At 36.8% G+C, this 23,383-nt stretch overlaps 2 protein-coding genes and 1 non-coding gene across 4 annotated transcripts; 2 read left to right on the forward strand and 1 right to left on the reverse strand.

Annotated features, from left to right (window-relative positions):
- Window positions 1-5,319: 5,319 nt before the first annotated feature.
- On the reverse strand, window positions 5,320-5,393 carry TRNAN-GUU (transfer RNA asparagine (anticodon GUU)). Its single transcript has one exon. It is a non-coding gene; the product is annotated as a tRNA-Asn (tRNA).
- Window positions 5,394-5,489: 96 nt separating this feature from the next.
- On the forward strand, window positions 5,490-10,425 carry LOC126787597 (vacuolar protein sorting-associated protein 24 homolog 1-like). Of its 2 annotated transcripts, XM_050513452.1 has the most exons (7): window positions 5,490-5,690; window positions 5,823-5,899; window positions 6,351-6,453; window positions 7,054-7,175; window positions 9,708-9,899; window positions 10,002-10,083; window positions 10,162-10,425. In XM_050513452.1, exons 1-6 carry the CDS (start codon window positions 5,579-5,581, stop codon window positions 10,080-10,082), a joined length of 687 nt encoding a protein of 228 aa, XP_050369409.1. In that variant the 5' UTR covers window positions 5,490-5,578; the 3' UTR covers window position 10,083; window positions 10,162-10,425. The 2 variants fall into 2 exon arrangements, with proteins under 2 accessions (XP_050369409.1, XP_050369408.1); XM_050513451.1 differs by having other exon boundaries at window positions 5,491-5,690; window positions 10,002-10,425.
- A 2,073-nt stretch (window positions 10,426-12,498) lies between these two features.
- On the forward strand, window positions 12,499-15,416 carry LOC126788008 (serine carboxypeptidase-like). The gene is made up of 9 exons (XM_050513955.1): window positions 12,499-12,966; window positions 13,393-13,561; window positions 13,650-13,769; window positions 13,976-14,119; window positions 14,205-14,355; window positions 14,434-14,522; window positions 14,630-14,888; window positions 14,990-15,123; window positions 15,219-15,416. The coding sequence occupies exons 1-9, from the start codon at window positions 12,623-12,625 to the stop codon at window positions 15,339-15,341; spliced, it is 1,533 nt and encodes a 510-aa protein (XP_050369912.1). The 5' UTR covers window positions 12,499-12,622; the 3' UTR covers window positions 15,342-15,416.
- Window positions 15,417-23,383: the final 7,967 nt, after the last annotated feature.

The raw sequence follows: 23,383 nt of genomic DNA on the forward strand, positions 1-23,383 counted from the left end.
CAAGCCATCAATCAGAAGATAAGCCCTCATGTCTCGTCGTTGAACTTAACTCTCTTTCCAACTTCAAGATTAGCTATGGTATCACCTGTGTAGAAAACTTTATCTATCTAACATGCATAGAACAATGAGATGTGACATCACAATCCAAACATATCAAACACAATAAGAACGTGGAAGACATATTGATTATAAGCAACCTTAATACCTTTAAACCCTAATTACTCAAGTTGAAATCCATCTATTTATGCAATTCGAACCCAATGATGATGGCATCCAAACTACTAGCAGCCATATCTATCACAAAAATCTTAACATGCATTCTAGAATAAACGCAATAAAAATATATTGGAAGTTGCACAAAATCAACCACAAGCATACATACATTGAAAACATATAGTCTAAGAAATCCTAAATGTGCTAGCATCGATTAACAAACAACTAATTAAACTTTAATATATCTAGAAGACATGGGAAACAACCAAAGAATAAAATCTAAAAGAAATTTCATTGAATGAGATAACCAAAAATATATCGATTTCAAGAAGTTCAAGATAAAGAATACAACTTGTTGATCGAAATCACTATAAGAGATGAGGTGATGTTGAATCGGTGATGGTGAAGCTCTTAGCCGTTGAAACTCTTGAGAATACTCAAAGCTTCAAAGATGAAGGGAAGGAGGGCAGAGTGTCTTTCTCTTGTGCGTTGGTTGTGTCTAATGTGGTGACTAGATTGATATACAATGGTTTCTATATATAGAAGTCGGCAAGCCTAGGTTGTTTGTTCTTCAAATTGTTTCAACCAATCAAAAGAGAGTAGAATCCAAACCCTAAAGGGAAACAACATCTTTTGTGTGTAACATCCTTATCCCCTTTCTTTTAGGACTTGATTATCTCCTAATGCAATAAGGACTCCTTGTATGACTTAGATTCAATCAATTTCTCTCCCTTTTCCATGCCCTTATCGAAACTCGTCATAATTTGGGCTTTATCCATCTCCTTCACACGTTAATAGTACTTGTGCAAGTCATGTCATCTTCTAGAATTATCTCGTTCTCCTTCATAACAAATCTAATGCAAGAGAGGTTTCCTTCTTGGACTTGGATTTCATTTTCTTCTCCTATTTGGAGTCATACTTGAGATAGATCCATTATTCTATTACCATATGCATTCTTGATTCAACTAGGAAAATGATTTCCTAGCTCAATTCAGACACATTTCCCTTGCATGCCCTCACCTCCTCTTATTTTCTTTCTTTGTTGATTATTTTACTCTTAGAAACCTAAAACACAAAAGTAAGTCAAATTGATAAAGATAAGAAAATTAACATGAAATGTAGGTAGGTATGCTATGAAAATATAGACAAATTTACATCGATCACTAAGGGTGTCATGTCTTGAATTTTGAACAATAAAAATTCAAATTCACTCACGTGATAATTCGAATCAATTTCAAATAAATGCATTTACACCTTGTACAAAACTTAACCTACAAGGTAAATGCAACTGTTACAAAGAACTGGTTACAAGATCACTCTCAAAATACGATCATTTTATCATTGTCACTACTTCCCTTAACTCTTTCACCGTAAGCATGAAGATCAACACTTGCACATATAACCCTACACCATAGATTTGTGCACCGGGTTGTCAACGAACAAACCCGGTAAGGTTTTAAACCTCGTATAAGTAAATTAAACTACAGAATACATGCTCAATGTTTCTCAAACATAAGCAACAACATTAAACTACATATATCACACTCAAACAAAACGCAAGATAAAGATAAGTGATTCTTGTATGAAAACATAGTTTATGAATTGTCACAAGTACATCACCAGATGCTACAAATGAGAAAAATCAACACCTCAACCCGAAATCAAGAACCCCCATTCAAACCAAGAAAACAACTCACTCTTGTTTTTTTTTGTACAACTCAACAACCAAAAAAATATCATAAATAAATTCTCTTTTAACACATGCACTAATGAGCAGATAATTCTATTATGTTACCCCATATGTAGTGCTCCGGCAGACAAACTATAGCTCTAACTGATCGTAACCAACAGTGGTGACCGTTCGAAAATAAAAACATTTTTAACATGACTCAACGTTAAAAACTGCTCGTATACATTTCAACCCAACCATGATAATGTTGTATTCACCACAGTCACCAGTGTGGTCGTTCGAAGACAAAAACATTTTTAATACGACTCAACGTTAAAAACTTCCTACAACATATCAATCCAACCATGATATATGGTTGGAAATTGTTGGCATAGGCTTATGCCCGCCATAATCAGCAAAACTATCAGCGCATTAAGGCTAGTGTATAGCACAGTCTGACAATACTAATAGCAAATCAGCCGCACTAGCTACGCAATGGGCCTCCCCGCGGCCCAAATTGACTACGGACGCGCCCTCACGCGCATCTCAAAGAAGGCTCCAGAGAGTACCTTAATCGGACGACGTCCCACATCGAATGGCAAGTAAACGATCCACCTCAACTCAACAATAAAAGGTCAGACTCTTGACCTTACAAGGTAAGTACACTGAACTCCCTACCGTAACTCTACATAAATTACCATCGCCCTAACTTAAGCGTCGGAGAGTCGAAGACCACGCCGCCGTGGTCTCTACTTTGACGACGTGTGCTACCTGTGGCAGGAAGAAGACAAGGAGTACGGCGTACCATATCCATGAGGAGTACGGCGTACTAAATAGAGTATAATCACAGCATTAACAGAAATCGACTCTTATCACAACAAAACATGAAAAACATGCCAATAAACTAATCTACATGAAGATATATTTTTTTCCTTTCGGTCCCTTCCGACAACACTAACAAGTAATCATAGTCAGTAAACCAAAATTACCGGAATGTATATTTTCTTCCCTTTCGGTCTCATCTGCCAACATTAACAATTACACCATATATTACAATTATAACATCTCACCATTCCACACCATCAATACATATGTTACACGTAAATACACACACACACACATGCATTCACGCAAGAATCACCCACTAATACCAACTATAGTTCACAATCGCTAACCTTTCAAAATCATTTTTTATAATATACTATTTTACTTATCTATGAATCATAGTCGATCAAGTTCATATGAGTTAAAACAAAAATTATTTTGTAAAACAATTTCACATTTAGCGATTTAACAACTATAAGATAAAATGACTTTGAGCATGATGATTATTGTAAGATTTACTCACCTTAGCTCCGGCTGGATCTTCATCAACACAAGATATAACAATGCATCTGTTTCAATCACGTAAGAGTCAATACTACAACTTAGTAATAAATAGAAACAAAATGATATTACACGGACCAACACTCAAACCTAACCTGAAGAATTGTCTCTTGAGGTAAATCTTCCTCAGAGACCTCCCAAGATCTCTAGACACTTAACTAAGCAACAACATAGCGATACTCACCGAATTCAATTGTTCACAAATAAATTCAAAAAAGCCTAACTTGCTCAAACGGAAACCAAAACCTACAATTTATATGCCGAAACGCTCGTACCAACGAGCACTAGTCAACATTGGTATTAATAACTCTCTCAAATGTCAGCTACCCCACCACAAGCCGCCGCAAGAGGCTGCATGTGGGTCCCACACACTACCCTACTTCTACTTCAAATTTAGCACTACTCACTACACCTAAACAAAAATCATAACTCAAGGGTCATTTTTCATACTTGAAACAACCACCCTTTAAGTTGGAATCGACGCCAAACACAACCGCCAAGGAAAACTTTGAAATCGGAGGTTCCACGCTTCAAATCGGGCTTCAATACTTCTATGGTTGTGTTTAGAAGGAAGAAAACGTTAAAAAATGGGAAGCTTCACGTCGGAGAACCGCCGTAATTCACTAGAAAAGGCTGAGCAGAAACCGGGTCATGACAGGGTCGTTGGGTCACCTTTTAACCTTCAAACTGGTGTCTGTCACCATTACAAGGAGGAGCGCACATAGGAGGCAAACAATTTTCGACTAGTGCCGGCCTCTGGAATCACCGGACAATGCTGGAAAAACTTGGTTGGGTCGGCCGGGTTAGGGTCGGGTCAAAAGGAAAATTTTGACTCTGAAGGAAGCGTGACAGAGAGGAAGAGAAAAGGAAGAGAGATGTGTAATAATGAAAACCTAAAGGGGAAAATTCATATTTAAACTTAATTTTCTGGGACCTGAAACTTTTGTTACTAACAACTTCTTCATGCATTCTCCAAATTACGCGTGTCATGTGTCTACGAATTCGTATCGACGAGCTCTACGACTTTCATGAAATTTTTTTATTAGATTCCCAACGAATAAAAAGTCAACTCTTAACCTCTTTAAATTAAATATTTTCGAGAAATAAATCGCCCGAACGTCTTTACTTTCACCCTCGCACTATGAAATTAGACCATAAAAAACTCTGCAAGGTCCTTAGAAATTAATTACTAATTTTCGGGGTATTACAAAAGGCGTCCTACATCCCATTCATCTATGTGTTCTTCCAATGGAAGCTTTGTGGGGATGTGGCTACAAATACTATCACTATCACCAATAGGACTAGCAGCAGAAAACAAAGACATATGAAGAGAAAGCTGCCCCGCTAGTAAGATCAGGGATGGGCTGACCATATTACCCTTGAATATACAACATTCTATTTCTAAATTAACAGCCTTAATGACGTCTTGTACTTTTTGTAGGTTTTACATGAAATCTGATGTATCAAAATTCATGTTTTAAAATTTGGTGTATTGAAATTCATAATGGCCCAAAGTTCTTGTACTCTTACCAAAATTTTCCCTAACAAAAATCTATTACAAGTTAAAACATATCGATTTTTCAATTAATCAAAATTGATCTTACTGAGCCTCTTGCTTCTGCAACTTAAAAAACACCTATGACTTGCCATAACCCAACAAGGCCCAAATAAAAGGAAGGCCGAATACCACAACAGGAGGAGCCACACAAGGTAGCATACAAGTATGGCTGTTTTGTTGTTGTTGTACTTGTCTCTGTATGTGTTTGTTCAAATGAATTGACATTTTTACTTCTTTCTATGTATTGTGAAAGTTACAGCCTTACATGCATCACAACTAGTTAACTCGCTCTTTTCTTTCTTCACTTTCTTCCAGTTTCGAATTATCAGAAAGAAAGGACATTTGCAGTTTTGCACATTGGGGGTTTGCTGTATGAATAGCGTCACACTCTTGGGCTGTGGGAGTTTATGAATCAGTTTCAAGCAAATCCAAACTTCTGAACCACCAACCAAAAAAAAAAAAAGTATATCTTATCATCATAATTCAAAAATTGCGCTAGAAGGAGGGTTCGAACCTCCGACCTTGTGGTTAACAGCCACACGCTCTAACCAACTGAGCTATTCCAGCTTCGATCCAAAATACTATATAACAGATCAATTTCATTCTTCTTTTCGTTTTATCCTGAACTTTGATCAAAATCAATGTTCATAGAACAAAAGGCAAAGTACGAAGTAAAGCTGAGAGCAACACATATCTGGATTCCTTCCTCACCATATCACAGAGAGAGACCCGACAAGACAGAAGACATTCCAATGGAGAAGGTGATGAACATCATCAAACCCAAACCAAACCCACAGCAGCAACTGCGAGATTGGCAGCGTAAACTTCGCCAAGAGTGCCGCAACATCGAACGCCAAATTCGAGGTACCCAATTCCCCCCTCTCAAGTTCCTCTCCTTTTTTCATTAATAATCGAAACTTTGGTTGATTCCTTCCGGATTCATCGATCATGAAAATTTGGATTGATTTTGGTTTGGTTTGTTTTTGTTGGCGTCAGATATACAAAGAGAAGAGAAAGGTGTTCAGAAAGCAATTAAGGATGCTGCCAAGAGAAATGACATGGGTTCTGCAAAGGTACTTAGCCATGTTTTTTTACGTACAATTTCTCAAATTTGAGCATTGTTTTTCCCTAATTGGTGTCAATGACATTTAGACTTCATGAGAATGTATGTTTTGGTTAAACTCAACTTTGTTGAAATAGGTAGTAAATCATATCTATCATGCTATAACAAATGGAAGTATCCCAAAGACATGCACTTCTTTTCGTTTGTATACTTTACTGAAGGTTTAATGTTAGGTAGCTTTAAACATACTTCAATCATGAACAATTCTTTAGAAAGGCTGGTTGGGAGCTAAGTTTTAGATATACTTGAAGCTGTTACAGGTTGAAGATAGTGCAATATAGGGGGGCTCTCTAGTTTGATTTTGATCCTTGCCAAGTGGCTTTGTTTGATATCATGTTGTATTTATTAGATCATTGGCTTTATTTGATCTCTGATTCATGTTTTATATCTCCTTATGTCAGTCACTTGCTGTAGAAATTGTGAGATCTAGAAAGACAGTGAACCGTCTTCATGAAAATAAGGCACAACTCAATTCGATATCAATGCACCTAGGGGAGAGCGTTGGTATGAATTTTCTGAAACTTGAGCTCATTGTTCTGTATTTCCTTTTTACATTTTTGCACTGGTGCTAGTGTTGTCCGTTAATTAATTGCACCCTGCTTTGTGGTTACTTTATGATTTTGAATCTAAAATCTCCTTTCAGTACTTGAAGAATGCTAGTCAGTGGCCAAACAGTATAGTAATTTTGCAGCTTATTTTGTCTCTAACGACTAACTAACCGATTAAAAGATACTACTTTTCCAGAGTTGCGCTCGTAAGTTTTAGTGACTGAGGAGGAATCTTCTGTAATAGGTTCTAATGTAACCTTACATCTTATTGATGAATTATACCAGCACCTTAGAACACAGTCAAAGACTCAAAGTTATCTTGGAACTCTTTTAAGGCTAGTCAATGTTTCATAGCTGGTGAAGATAATTCCTAAGTTTTATGAGGATGTTAAGTTGAGTAAAATGAAATGGTGAGTTGAGAATGAGGGTTAGATTGAATGAATATCAAGGACAAGCATATCTTTCTGCTATACACTTTTCTTTGGGGGTTAATTATCCCCCTATGTTCAGTTCTAGTGTTGTCTTAATTCGTCTCATATGTGTGGTTGATTTGCAGCTATTGCCCGTACTGTTGGCCATTTATCCAAAAGTGCTGAGGTCATGAAGCTGGTTAATAACCTGATGAAGGCTCCTGAAGTAGCTGTAACAATGCAAGAATTCAGCAAGGAGATGACTAAGGTACCCCTTCATCTAACAAATAAGCATAACTTTGTTTGGTTTTGTTTTCTTGGCTTCAGATTGTATGTAGACATAGAATATACTTGGGTTGAAAAACTTTATTTTCATTTATGTGCAGTTAAAAATTAAATTGTGACAGTTTTTATTATTCAGACAACCTTTTTTCCATTTTTATGTTATTTTAGAGTTGAAGAAATTATGGAAATAGGGTTACCTTCATTATAACAAGAATCTTCCTGTTCATTATTATCTCTTGTGGCCCTGATTGGAAGCTGCACAAGCCATTCCATCCGACCAAACTAAACCCACTTTAACCAATGAATTGTTACCTTCATTATAACAAAACTCTTTTAAGTCCTAGAAAAGAAATTTTTTCCGTTCATTATTATCCCTGCGGCCCTGATTGGAAGCTGCACAAGCCATTCCATCCTACCAAACTAAACCCAGTTCAACCAATAAATTGTCAGTTGGGACATTCTGACCTTCTGTCAGCCTATAGAAGAGATAACACTGTACAGGTGAAAGCCAGATTCCATTAAGTACCAATCAGCTCGAAGAGATGAATTTCATTTTTCAAGCTAGACGAGGATGAAGGGCCGGATTATCTAGTTAGAACACAACTCATCATTTTAAGTAAATAGAGTTGGGTGGTGCTATTTAGACTTCTACGTTTGCTATAAAGAGCTCCCTAAATTCCAGTAAATCTTTTTCCCCTGTTATGCCCTTTAAGAGATTTAGGCTAGACATTTTCCTCCCTCCCTCCCTCCCTCACTATCTTTTTTTTTTTTTTACATCATTTGAGTCTCTCTGTATACTCTGTTGTGTAGACTCCCCTGGATCTTTTACTAGGTACTTTACGATATAAGCAAAGCTAACAGATGAACTTGAAAACAGAAACACAGCACACAGAAATTTATAGGGGTTCAGCAATGCCTACGTCCTCTGTGTGATCTCTCTTGAGAATCACTAGCACTATGGAGAATAACAACTTGATTACAAGCACTTATTGGAATCCCTATGCTACTCCCATCCCCTTGCTAGATCTCTCTATCACCCTTAGCTCCCGGTTTTCTGTGCTCTCTGCCTTATCCTTAGAAAACCCCCTGCAGCTCCTATTTATATCAATAGGGGTTGCTGATACAACATGGTTTTGGACTCCTAAACCTAATAGACCAAGTCTATTATACAAATCCTTATAGAATCCTGAAAGACCAACTTTCCTACAGCTTATAGAAAAGCTACAGTGCTGTCCTCTTTCTATTCTAAACTCAGATTTGCCTAATGAACCCTACAGTTCCAAATTGTATCAATGAGCCAAAAACACAACATACCCAGTGCAGGATTCACTGAATCTAACCCAAAAGTGAATTAACAACCATTGTAGTGATAGTTTGAGGCCACTTATCTATGCCATTGCTACTCAAATTTGCATGATTAGATCAAGTTATTGGAAATATTCTCCTCAATTTCTCATCAATGGATCTCCCTGTAAAGCTTGGTATTGGTAAATCAGCTAAAGGTGCTGGATACTAAAACTGTAGTTCATAATACTAAAACAAATAACAAGCAATTTGTATGGCGTATAAAAGTAAACTCACATCATGAACATGAAGTGCTTTTAGAGTTGCTGTGATGGACTGCATATCCGGATTCTAATTAAAATAAGTGAACCTGTAAACATCAAATATGAGAAGTGATCAGAAATATAGAGAAGATATATAGGACAACAAAGGCGTGCAATATATAGTTCCAGCTATCTAGAGGAACAGAAGAGAGGAAAGTGTAGGTTCAGAGTTTTTGAGCTTCTCCCTGAGAGAGGCAGAAGAGGGCAATTGCCAGATTTTATCATCCCTACGAGGACCAGATATCAAGCTGTCTATGGGTACATGAATTTCAAGTAGTAAGATAGAAGAGAATGAGGGGCGGTGGCCATCTAGTTAGAACATGTCGTACCATTGCTATGTGAAATGCAGGTTTCAAGTAGTAAGATAGAAGAGAATGAGGGGCGGTGACCATCTAGTTAGAACATGTCGTACCATTTCTATGTGAAATACAGGTTTCAAAAATTACTTTAGCCTCAAGCAAGAGGAGATAAATACCCAAAAGGATGCCAATTGTAAAACCAGAGGGATGTAAAGGGGCTATACCAATATTATGCACTTTGAAGTATCCATAATCTTAGAGTACTCAATATCTAAGAAAATTTGTCCGATTCCAGAATAAGACTTGGGGAAGGCGGATCTCTCAAATACTATCCCAAATGCTTAAACTTTCAACAAATGTTGAATTATCTTAGTGATAGGCATAAATCTTAGCAGTCCAACTGCTTAAACATTCAACAAATGTTGAATTATAAAAGCTGAGTTTGAATCCCAAAGCCCACCTTCTGATTCGGCAGCAAAAGCTCATCATAGGAAACCTTTTTAGTGTGCTAGCTTATGCTTGCTGCCTTGTCTAGCTGTTCCATTAATTTATTGAACTTCATCAGGTCCCCTACTGAATAAGTACTGATATATAGTTTGTGATGTGCAGGCAGGGGTAATTGAAGAGATGGTGAATGATAGCCTTGACACAGCACTAGACTCGGAGGACATTGAAGACGAGATAGAGGAGGAAGTTGATAAGGTTTTGACTGCTATAGCTGGCGAGACTGCTGCACAACTTCCAGAAGCTGTCAGGAAAGAGAAGTTGAAGCAACCTGCTAGTGCCCAAACTGCACAGGAGGTATGTGTGACTTAACTATCATGTAATAAACTCCAGTTTCAATCATTAGTTCCTGGCTTTAGAAGAGTCAGGAGAGCATTTAATGTCATGGAACGTCTGCAGGAAGAAGCAATAGCTGAGGGCGCTGATGATGAGGAAGAGTTGGAAGAAATACGAGCCAGACTTGCCAAAGTTAGGTCATAAGGTAGATTTAGCCTCATTCTCTGCCTTTTCTCTTCCCCAAGCATTACATAACCGAGGCAGATGCACTTCCTGAATGTAGCATCTCGACCAGTTTGAGATTGCATAACTGAGGCCCCATTTACTACTGACAGAGAACACCAGAGATGTTTTGTCTACTGTATATTATATTTAAGCAGCTTGTTAAAGAGTTTACACTGTAAGCTGCAATTGTGCAATATTATAGTGCAAATAGATTAGTTTGTCAACCTCCTTTCTATGTGTATGAAGTCCAAGTTGTGCACCTTGCATTTGCTCTTTTCCATAAAAGTGGTATCTCGAGTAACTGAGCTTGAGAAGTTGAGAACATAGCATAACGTATTTTGATGTTTTATTACGTGGGATACAGAGGGTAAAGCACTAGATGATCATTATCACATTCTTTTCGTTCAGCTATCATGGCCAATAATCGTTTACTTTCTCAATCGAGTTCATGTTTAAGATCTTTGGATCTCAGCACTCAAATTGGTTGAAAGTTACTCATGATAGTATAATGATCCAAGGGAAACAGCAGTAAGGTCAGTTTGGGGTTTAAAGTTTGGAGTTGCTTTGGTCATGTTGGACGGATACCATAGCAATATCATTGTATTAGTGCTCGTTAATCTTCAACAAATTACCGTAGTACTTAATAAAATAAAAACTGCTTAGTTGTGTGGTGTTACTGCTTCACTTTTCTTTTTGGGAAAATACTCTTCTGCTTCTTCTAAAAACTGCTGCTAGGAGAAGCACTGCTTCCATAGTCAAACTATACCACTACTATCTTCTTCACGCAGGTTTAACATTGCTGGAAAGTGGCCTAATGATTATTGAGATCACCATGTGCCTCGTGCATCAAGCTAAACTGCTAAAGTCCTTGCTTTAATTTTAAACTGTTGGTGGGTGATCCAATCTCCCTTTATTTCCTCGCTTCTAAGCACAATTCGATCACTAAAGATGATAGGAAGATGGTTCTCTCTTTTAAGTCACTCCAACTCTTGCAAATCTCGATGTACTCAAAGCTTTTCTCCAACTATTTGAGAATTTCCTCAACTCCATTAACATCAGAAATATTGCGTTGCTCTAAAGGCAAATATAATGTCTTGCACGCAAGTATAATTCCCTATTTGTTTTGGCCTATCAGCTCAAATTAATGAAAATATTGATGTGATATGATGTATAAAAGGACAATGCTACTAAAAGATATATCCCAACAAACATAATCCCTCGAATGATGGTGAGTGCTATTCACACAAATCCTCATCTAGCACCAAATTTCACCACTAAGAGAAAATTCCTGAACCAAACAAATCCATTTGTTCCTCAAATTGAGGTTAGTCCTATGAGCACTCGTCAAAAACCTCTGCACTCTACTGAGAAAATGCTAATGATCTATATCATTACGCTTGTTACTTGCATATAGTGCAAAGTATTGCAATTCTCGTGAGTTGTACCTCAAGGAGATTCTATATCTCAAATGCTATTATAGGAAATTTTTTGTAAGATTGTCGGACCACTAAATTTGTCAATAAGCTAATAGAAAACGACTATGTAAATGATTGAATTGTACATCATCAAGCTCCCTAGTTTGCAAAAAGACAAAACATTTAAAATTCTAATTCATCTTTCTTTTTTTCGTAAATTGGATGAGCCTATTGGATGACTTGAAGAAGAGACGAAGAGCAGGAGAGCGAGGTGCCGAGGTGCTAAATCTTAATCATTTTATACCAACCATATGATCAATAACTATTCAATAAAGGTCCTCAAGAATTATTGTCCACTCTGTCTTTGAAATACATTGAAGTATTTTTATGCATGCGAAATTGTATGTAGAATTTCACGCGAAAAGTAAAACGCAGAAAAGAAAAATAGGTATTGACAACGAATACCATTTACGAAAAAAATACTTCAATGTAATAAAAATACTTGGTGATTTATAAAATCACATTATACTTGCCTTATTGTCCTGACCTTTTCAGATTTATAAAATCCTTGGCGATTTCCCTCAAAAACCACCTTGCAAGAGTGTTTGAGAAAATGGTAATTGCTAGTTTTGCACTTTTGGTCTAACATACCCCTCCGCTAACATTCTTGCAAGGTAGTTGAGTATGATTGTGTTACAATTTAGTAAATTATGTGTATAACAACAAACAGATAAAAGTGAGTTGGAGCATAATGTGATCTCATTTCCCACTATAAGATTAGTTTCAAAACTCAACTGCCTTATCCCTTTTTGTTTCCCATTTCTGTTCTTCATAGTAGAAAACAAAAAGAGGTGCAAAACTTCAACCGTGAGAGAATAGAAAACAAATTGTATTTGAATTAAAAGAAAGACAGTTACAACCTTCTTCTTCTTCCTCTTCTTTCTCACCTCACCTCTCACAATAAGGCTGAACATTGCATACTCCATCATTGTATTCTCAGCCAAGACTTGGCCTATGACTTCTTTCACATCATTTATTCATATTCAACACCTATATATATAATCCCTCAAATCAACTCTGTTTTCTTCACCAACAAGAACAACAATGGCATCTACTTCTTCTCACACATTCTTCTCTTTTCTCTTGCTGCTTCTCCTACCCTTCTTCTCTTCCTCATATGATCCCAACACTAAGCCTAACCAGCTTGCTCACTTGTCTTCACCGGCATTCTTTCCGAAACTCCAAGCAGAAAAGCTCATCCGGGACCTCAACTTGTTCCCCAACGATGAGATTAACACCGGAGCTCATCACAACTCTTCATTGTATTCACCAAAGCTTGTCGAAAAACGGTTCAAGATGCCTTACCTTGGTGCTGCCAATGGAACTAGTGTTGAAGAGCTTGGACACCACGCCGGCTATTATCGCCTCCCACATTCCCACGCTGCAAGGTAATTAATCTAAGTTTTCTTCATAGGTTGGAAAACTGAACCCAGTAAACCATCTGCAAATTATTATCATTCTTACTGAGCAAAGAGACACAAACCATGCCTCAAAATGTTGTCATTTACTGCTGCATAAAAGACAATATGAACAGAGTTGATTGCAACATTTCTCATTTAATAGGACTTTTGTATGATTGATATATATAAATGAAACGCTTAGAAGCAATAAATGTTATTTCTTAATTTTGTGGTTTCATGGGTCCATATTTGTAGCTTTATATCTTTCTGTCTGTGCAAGTTAAGCAATCAACATGTCTTCAACCTCCACAGAATCAAATACAAATTAAATATGACAATGGCTACTTCCATGTAACCACTGGAACCAAGGTTGTAGTCTTTCATATTTTTAATCTATTTTGTTTGTTTGTGTAGGATGTTCTACTTGTTCTTTGAATCAAGGACTAACAAGAATGACCCTGTTGTGATTTGGTTGACTGGAGGACCAGGATGCAGCAGTGAACTAGCTGTGTTTTATGAAAATGGTCCTTTCCATATTGCAAATAACTTGTCTCTGACTTGGAATGACTATGGCTGGGACAAGGTACTACTATTGTCATGGTTTGTAACTCTTTAGCAATTGTTTTTCCCATGTATAAGATTTTCTGAACAAGCTAGGTTTTGTTTGGCAGGCGTCAAACCTTATCTTTGTTGACCAACCTGTTGGAACTGGTTTCAGTTATAGTTCAGATAGTCGTGATACTCGTCACAATGAAGAAGGTGTTAGCGACGACTTGTATGATTTCTTACAGGTCCTAATCATTCCTTATATGAAACTCACTTAACATAAGCTGCTAAAAAGAACTTTAATTGTTACCAACTTGTGTAATCCGAATGCAAGTGTTGAAATGCCAATTTAGTCATTAGTCATTTAGAAACGAAATTTATCAATGAATACGCTGGAAGCTTATACGTCTTTCCTTGGCTCGATTCAGCTGACATCTGTTAATAATCACAGGGGTTTTTCACTCAACATCCTCAATTTGCTAAAAATGACTTTTACATCACTGGAGAATCATATGCTGGCCACTACATTCCGGCATTTGCTTCTCGAGTTCACAAAGGAAACAAAGAAAAGGAGGGGATTCACATAAACTTCAAGGTATGTGATGTCCTGTCCAATTAATACTTATACTGGGACTTGCATAGATTCATGAAGGAACTAACCAACTTCTATGATCTAACAGGGATTTGCAATAGGTAATGGCCTAACCAATCCAACTTTCCAGTACAAGGCATACCCTGATTATGCACTACAGATGAGTTTGATTAAAAAACCTGATTATGACAAAATTACAAAGTCAATTCCAGCCTGTGAACAAGCAATCAAGACTTGTGGTATGTCCTACTCGTTTCTTTGTGTTGTTAACTTATTTATGTAACAATGAACTGTTCTTATAAGTACAACTGTGACAGGCGCCACTGGTGGACAACCATGTCTAGATGCATACAGCGTTTGTAATGACATATTTTCCCAGATCATGGATATTATCGGCAATAAAAATGTAAGCAAAGGCAAGCTTCCATAATATTTGAGAACGATTTAGTTATATTTAAGGAATGAGATCGATCCAAGTATGATGAGAATTTTTTTTTTCTGTTTCGCGTGCAGTATTATGATATCAGAAAACAATGTGTAGGAGATCTGTGTTATGACTTCTCAAATTTGGAGACATTCTTGAACGAAAGACTAGTTAGAGACGCCCTAGGGGTAGGGGACATAGACTTCGTTTCATGCAGCTCTATAGTGTATGAAGCTATGCTGACAGATTGGATGAGAAATCTGGAAGTGGGCATTCCTGCTCTTCTTGAAGATGGAATTAGGGTGCTAGTGTATGCCGGAGAGTACGATCTAATCTGCAATTGGCTAGGTGAGTCCCTCCTGACCAGCATAAGGCTAATGTGTCTTGTCACTCTTGTGCCTACAACTAACTACACTTATATTATCTGATATCTCTCTAAAATTTTGTAGGGAACTCAAATTGGGTTCATGCAATGGAATGGTCTGGTCAGAAAGCATTTGGAGAATCATCAACTGTTCCTTTCAAGGTTGGTGGTGCAGAAGCAGGACTGCTGAAAATCCACGGACCCCTTGCTTTCCTCAAGGTTTCTCTTTCTCTCCATCCCTGTGTGTGTGTGTGTGTTTGTGTTCCCTACCTATACCAGGAATCTTTCTCTAATTACATAAGTTTTAACAACAGGTCCATAATGCTGGTCATATGGTTCCAATGGATCAACCAAAAGCTGCCTTACAAATGTTGACAAACTGGATGCAAGGAAATTTGGCGATGCATCAGTCAAGTGAAAGAACTGCTCCCAAGTGATAGGCTGAGATCCTTCTCAGATTATCAATACATGATTTTCTAATACTCAAAGCTTATAAACTCCCAGTATAGAGTTCTTTCAAAGGAGTTCAATATACCATTTTACACAATTTGGAGTTGTTTTTTGTCTCCAGTAAGTTTAATTGATATGAAATTGGAATTACTTTTTAATGAAAATTTGGCAATCATCTAATGCATAAAAAGTTCTTCAGCTTTAAGAGAAAGTTCAGAATTTTTCAACATAATTGTTAGACAAACCCCGTTTTGACAGTTGAAAGAACTAATTTAACTTTACTGAGGAGATTCGCAGGCAATTAAAATATGGTAACAGGTATGAGTAGTTAATTACACATAGCAATATAAAACAGATAATTAACATGCATGTATTGAGACCCTCAGTGCAATTTTTTTTATTTTTTTTATAATTGATGATAGAGTCATATATTAACGTAGAAACATAACATGAACATAGAAACACTCTTTAGGAATTTGAAATAATTGAACTATGCGAGCCAAATAAGGAATACATATCTAACTCTATACTACCAAACCATCAATGAGAATACACAAAGTAACCAAGAATCTAGAACCAGAACCAAATGAGAATCTATTAACTTATTATTCCACTAGGGCCATCATACTTATTATTCCACTAGGGCCATCATACTCAGAGGATGTAACCTAGCAAGATCTAAAGAGACTTTCCGACTCCTAGGAGATCCCTTGAACAGAGACCGCAAAAACAACATCGCCGGGGTTACTCCTATGTTTGGTCGAATTAATAAGTTCTGCTGAAGGCAAAGGATCCACTTACATCGCAGCAACTAGTGAAGCCCAGGATAACATTTGAGACCAAACCCTAGCCTAAAACCATGTACTAAGAGCACCCAGAGTACTGGGCACCCACACATTAGAGCTGCCTTACAAGGATTTGAGTGCAACAATGCCGGCCTCGTTATCTCCTCGATTACAGCGGTCAATCCAATCACGACCGGTCTTGACCACCTGACATCAGTACTAACCCATGCACACACCGCGCTAAGACCACAAGATCTGAAGTGTGAGAAAGAAGAGACTCGGCTTGCCAAATCGCCAATCTCAAAGCAATAGGAAACCTGCCGAACTTGGAAGCAGTGACAAGGAATCTTGACACCCCTACCTCGATTGACCACATGCGAGATCGTGAAACCGTCGCGTATTGAATTTGCCGAGTTGCCATCCAAGAACCCTAGGAGACTACTACCTCTATGAATCTTGATAGATAACCAAAGCCACCCCAACCCTAGAACCAAGTCGAAGCTTTCACCTCAAAACTTGCTGATGCGACCGTTGCCTTTATAATTATCCTTGAACCTACTGCCACCAAAGAGGCAGGCTAGGGCAGGGAGAATGGGGAGAAGGGAGAAACAAGCCATTCCTTAGAAGTTCAGTGCAATTCTTATATATTATTATGTTACGTTTTAAGATAACAAAAGGAAATATCATTTGCAAATTGCAAGTTTCTAGCATGATCAATATGAATAAGAACAGTTAAGAGCTTCTTACACCATATAATTCCCTTTGTTCAATACCATTATTCGGTTTGGTCTGTTTGGATATTGTTATTTATGTTGCAGAGGAACAAGCGTGGCCCGTGGATCACCAATGCACCGATACTATCCCAACTTAATCACCTTTAAGGTGTTGGGTTTTAATCTCAAAATGTCTCGGTACAATTGAGTATTATCATCCAATAATAAGTTGTAAATTATTTGTCACATTTCAGATGTAGGACCTCTCTTCTTTAACATGTGCAACCTAATTTTTAGGTCTACACGTGTAATTCCTTTGGTCTAATTTCCACATCGGAAATCGGTATATGTGATTTGGTGGTTTGCTCCAATTCCCATTTCGAAAATTGGCATTACAGTCCAAGGCCCACTACGGACACTTGGTATGGAATTCGATGAACCCAAATTTAGGCTTAGTATGCTTGGGGAATCCCCATACGGTTAGGAAAAGCAATTGAAAATGGACCCGCTCTGATACCATGTTGCACAGAGAAAAGCGTGGCCCGTGGATCACCAATACACCGATATTGTCATAAGTTAACCACCTTTAAGGTGTTGGGTTTTAATCTCAAAAGTCATCGGTACAATTGAGTATTATCCATCCACTTATAAATTGTATATTATTTATCACATTTCAGATGTGAGATTTCTCTTTTTCAACAATTTAAAACATCATACCCTCCAGAATCTTACAAGCTTTAGCAGTTGCATCCAAATTTCTCATCTCCAAAAATGAAGTTTAACTAACACAATAATATGTCGTTACACATGAAAGATTAGTGGGATTCACTGAAAACAGTTTAGATTCAGTACTTCATTAAGTACTGGTGATCAATAAGTCCAAATGGCAGGCTTTGATATGGCTTCTTCAGCATCCCCTATGAACATCTCCAATGAAAGATTTAATTTTTTGTCAAATTCGAATTTAACATGTGAGGTGGATTTTGAGACATTTTCACTCCAACAAAATTGTCGAAACAAATATATATTTTATGAAGAAGGAGAGAGGTGAGATTTGAAGAGAAAGAAGAAGAAAGAGAAGGAAAGAAAAATAATATATTTACTAGAGGCTTTCCGATGGTCAAGTTTGACATTGTTGCTAAGAATAGTCATCCGCATGGCAAATAACATCTAATTTGAACACCATTAAAGTATTCATACATATGATTAAGTGATTATGATCTTAAATATATGGATCATGTTTGATAATTTTTGTTCATCTATTGATTTGATGCTCTATTTATAAATTAATCTACAATCACATTGTAAGCTCTAATTTTTGAAACTGCATTTGTAACTATTAAAGTAACTATGTAAATAACTATATGAGATTTAGATCAATGGATAAAACAATAGATACTAACTTGTTTTGTTTACTGCATAATCCATTTCGACCTTCTTCTAGTTTTACACCTTTATTTCTCTATTGCTTGATGGGACAATAACATAATGAGAATGATTTATATACGTGCGCTATAAGAGATCAGAATTGGTTAATAGTTGCAGTTTATTTCAACTACCATTTACAATTACATGACAGTTTCTTCCATTAAGAAACTGCCAACTGATTTGCTGTCGTAATCCAAATATCTTAATGATCTATACTTTGAATTCTATTCTTAACAGACTCAACTGTATAGGATCTTTCATTCATAATATCTGATATTGCTAAAGCTAACTTAATAATTCAAGCTATAAGTTCACAACCTCTTTGCAAATGATTATGCATACTTATAAATCTAGTTAATGATGTAGTTACTCTTACATGTATAATGTGAGTAGATCATCTTTGCAAATATCTAATTTGAAGACCATTAAAGTATTCATACATCAGATAGTGAGTATGATCTTAAATATATGGTTCATATTATACAATTTTTGTTCATCCATTAATTTGATGATGTGTTCATTAATTAACCATCCAGAGACGATACATGTTCATATCTTCTCTCACTCTTTATAACTCTAACTTATGATTATTTTTCATTCTAAATAAGTAAACATTCCTTGAGATATACGATAAATATAAAGACAAAAAATTGTGTTATTTTGGTTAGACACAATTGTTTGTTTTGGAGAAAAACTTAGAGACCGTTTTGGAGAAAAACAATTGTGTTTGTTGTGTTTTACTAATGGAAAAGATTCTCCTAAAATCTAGGCTAATAAGCTTTTTCTCTTGTTTTTATCTCAGCCAAATTAATAAACTCAATATCTGGTATATGCTTCTATGAGGGGAGTCATATTACAGGGGAGTAAGTGATCGCATTTGTAAGGATATTTATGTAGTTATGAATCTACTTTATTATATCTTCATATGTGTATGTAATTAATGTGTCAATATAATTGCATAACATATTGCTAATGGAGACCAGAAACCTCAAGTTTATCAAGCAGTCGTAAATACTCTAAATTAGGGGTGGGAGTTGGTACCGAAAAAATGGTACCGAAACCGACCGTCCCGTACCGAATACCGACGGGTCGGGACGAATCGGTAAAATATCTTCATCCCGTACCGAACCTAATACTGAAATTTTATAAACGGTACGGTTCGGTATATGTATAATTCGTACCGAATGTATAAAATATATTAAATATATGCATTTTCAATATTGTTTTTAGTTTTTTAGGTCTACATTGTACTTTGAAAGGCTTAGAATGTTAATTTACATTAGCTAATAATTATAAATAGATAAAAATACATGCAAAAGTGTACAATTTTACCGAACCGAACCCATCTCGAATCAATATGTACGGGTTCGGTTCGGTATTAAGTTTTAAATTTACGATCTCGAACCGATACCGATACCGAATAAATTATCGGTATCGGTATCAGTATCGGCCGAATCCCGAACCGTACCGGTCCCAGCCCTACTCTAAATGCTAAATGACAACTTGGTATAACAAACGACAATGTCAAGACCAGATTCAAGGGTTGGAAAAGACATTACGCGATTATAACAGACATTAGAGGTCATAGTGGACTTGTGTCGGATGGGGAGAAAAAGATTATTACAATCACTGCTAAAAACCTAGAAATTTAGAATGCTTATGTTGAGGTATGATTACTAGACTGTTGAAAAAAAAAAAGATGATCAGGTACAATACTATAACTATGAGCTGTATACAAATACTTCTAGTACAATGTTGGTTCTTCCTATTGCTTGCTTTTGTAGTCACATCCTAGTGTTAAAGGATATCATAACAAAACCATCAAGAATGAAGACGATATCGTCATGCTATGTGAGAGGGATATAGCTAATGGCTTAAGTTATTGGAGATGTTAAAGAAAGTATGAAACATGTTAATGCTACTTCTTATTCACATGAGATATGTTAGAAAATACTGTAATATATTACATATATAATTTAATAAATTGAATTATAAATAATTATAAAGCAGAAATCAAACATGTAACTCTAATAACGAATAACACGAAAAAGAAATTCGACCAAAATACCGAACGTTTGGTGATAGAAGAACTAGTCGAGACGTGTGTGATACCACACTGTCCTTAAGACGTTTACGCCTCCTCTACCGGTGCAAGGATGCTCGGCGCTTGTCTCCCAGGATATAACGACTAAACCATTCTAGGAAGTTGCACTACTAACTAGAACCCTCAACGAACTCAAAAGATACATCTTTCTATCACCAAAGAACAGCTAAGAACTTTGAGAGTGGGAGAGCAGATTGTGTTTCGAATGAATGATTTTACAAAGAAAGGATGGTGGCTATTTATACAGTGAGGATTTGCAATCAGCAATGAATAAGATGGCTGTTATAGAAATCAAAAGATCATAACATATATGAGTTACATATGTAACAAGCACTGATTTTAATTTGTTATAATTCTCCATAACACACAATAACACAGTTGTTACAAAAGAAAAATTTGAACAGTCAAGAGAATTTGAAACGTCCAAAACGAATTTTCGGAAATGCAAAAAGAATCTGCTTCCGACCCTCAATTCGGTGTTACATTCGTGTCCGCAGGTCGCACGGGCATATACGAGTTTCCCTTGTAACCTGAGATTTGCACCCCCCACATGCGCATGCGCGAGAGGGTATAAGGGGGCTTACACACTTTACAATCCATACACAATGGATTCTATATAAAGTCTTTTCAACACTTCTCTTTTCCAATGTGGGACAAACACTTTTCCCTCATTCTAAATAGCCATCTTTGAGTGACAATTTCTTATTCACCCACAAACCAAATTACACAAACAAACATATGATCTTGTAACCCTCATTATGGAGAACTCAAATCTATGTTCATCTTTGATTAATTATAAATTTAACTTAATTTAATTAATCAATTAAAATTTGGTTTTAAATGGTTTATTAACCATTTTTCCAACAATTCCCCACATGAATGAAATTGGTCACTAAAGACTCGATAGAATTTGGTGATAGATTTCTACGGTTGAAACCTGCATAGGATAGGTATATTTGACCCTTTGAACCTTCCCTTATAAAAGTATGCTTACTTTACTAACTAAATAGTAGATACGATGTCTTTGAACTATTCGTCATTTGTGTAAATGATGACATACTTCACACAGGAGTCTCCCTGGTACACTTCGGTTCTCATTTTTGTGCCCATTTTGGCCATGGAACACACGCCTGGTTCTGCAAGTAGTTTGATAAGAGTTATGCCCTCATTAACTCCCCTAGAAGCGGCCCCACTTCTCTCTTGCATATGTGATCTATTAATTAAGAGTGACCAGCATTACTCTGCTCGATTTCTCGACGCATAAGAATCATTAAAAGTTTTAGCTTAACCTCATCCTTACGGGTATCACTGTTTTTCATCATAGGAATGGACTTGGGGAACTCCCCACAGTAATCCGAACTAATCTCCACAATTTAGTTTTTCCTTTTGAACCTTGATCTTGGGATCTCCAGTCAGCTAGGTTGGATATCCACTGTAGTGATTTTTAATTTCCAATGGGCTTTAGTCCCATTCCCTTCGATTATTTTTCAACTAACTCTCTGTTTAACCCTTTGGTTAAAGGATCAGCAATATTATCTTTAGACTTTACATAGTCTATAGAGATAACTCCAGTTGAGAGTAGTTGTCTAATGGTATTATGTCTTTGACGAATGTGTCTTGTCTTACCATTATACATCTTGCTCTGTGCCCTGCTAATTGCATATTGACTATCACAATGTATACCAATCGCAGGTACAGGTTTTGTCCATTTAGGAATGTCCTCTATGAACTAGCGTAACCATTCTGCTTCCTCCCTACATTTGTCTAGTTCTACAAACTCAGACTCCATTATGGATCTAGTTACAACTGTTTGTTTTGAGGACTTCCAGGACACAGCTGCACCACCTAGCGTAAATACATATCCGCTAGTAGACTTTGAGTCTTTCATGTCAGATATCCAGTTCGCATCAGTGAATCCTTCTATAACAGCTGGGTATGATGTGTAGTGCAGCCCATAGGTACGAGTATACCTTAGGTATTTGAGTACTCTTCCAATCGCTTGTCAATGCATAGCTCCAGGATTACTCGTGTACCTACTTAGCTTATGAACTGCATAAGCTAGATCTGGTCTTGTACAACTTGTTAAGTACATTAGACTCCCTATTATTCTTGAATACTCTAATTGTGAAACACTTTCACCTTTATTCTTGGACAAATGTAGATTCATATCTATAGGAGTTCTGACAATTCCATAACCTTCTTTGTCAAATTTCCCAAGAATATTGTCCACATAGTGTGTTTGATTCAACACAAGCCCTTCTGATGTTCTCGTAATTTTAATTCCTAAAATGACATCAGCAAGTCCCAAGTCTTTCATGTCAAACTTAGAATTTAGCATGTATTTAGTGGACTTGATCATCTTATCGTTGCTCCCAACGATAAGCATATCATCCACATACATACATAGTATGATATATCTATTTTCAGTGTCTTTGGCATATACGCACTTATCACCTTCATTTATTCTAAATCCACTGGTGATCATGGCATTATCAAATTTCTAATGTCATTGTTTTGGTGCTTGTTTTAAGCCATATAATGACTTAACCAGTCTGCACACCTTCTTACTCTGAGAAGGAGCAGAAAAACCTTATGGTTGTTCCATGTAGATTTCTTCTTCTACATCTCTATTTAGGAAAGCCGTCTTTACATCCATTTGGTGTACTTCAAGTTTGCGCAACGCTGCAATTGCAAGTACCATCCGTATGGAGGTTATTCTCGTCACAAGAGAATAAGTGTCAAAATAATCCAAACCCTCATTTTGCCTATAGCCTTTAATAACAAGTCTAACCTTGTATTTGTCTATTGACCCATCAGCTTTTAATTTCTTTTTGAAAATCCAATTTGAAGTCAAAAGCTTACACCTAGGTGGAAAATCCACTAATTCGCAAGTGTGATTTTGCATGATAGAGTCAACCTCACTTTTGATTGCTTCTTTCCACATAGGACCATCAGTAGAGCTTACTGCCTCTTTGAAGGTACAGGGATCACCTTCAACC

This window comes from Argentina anserina, chromosome 3, assembly GCF_933775445.1.
Source record: "Argentina anserina chromosome 3, drPotAnse1.1, whole genome shotgun sequence".
NCBI classification, from domain to species: Eukaryota; Viridiplantae; Streptophyta; class Magnoliopsida; order Rosales; family Rosaceae; genus Argentina; species Argentina anserina.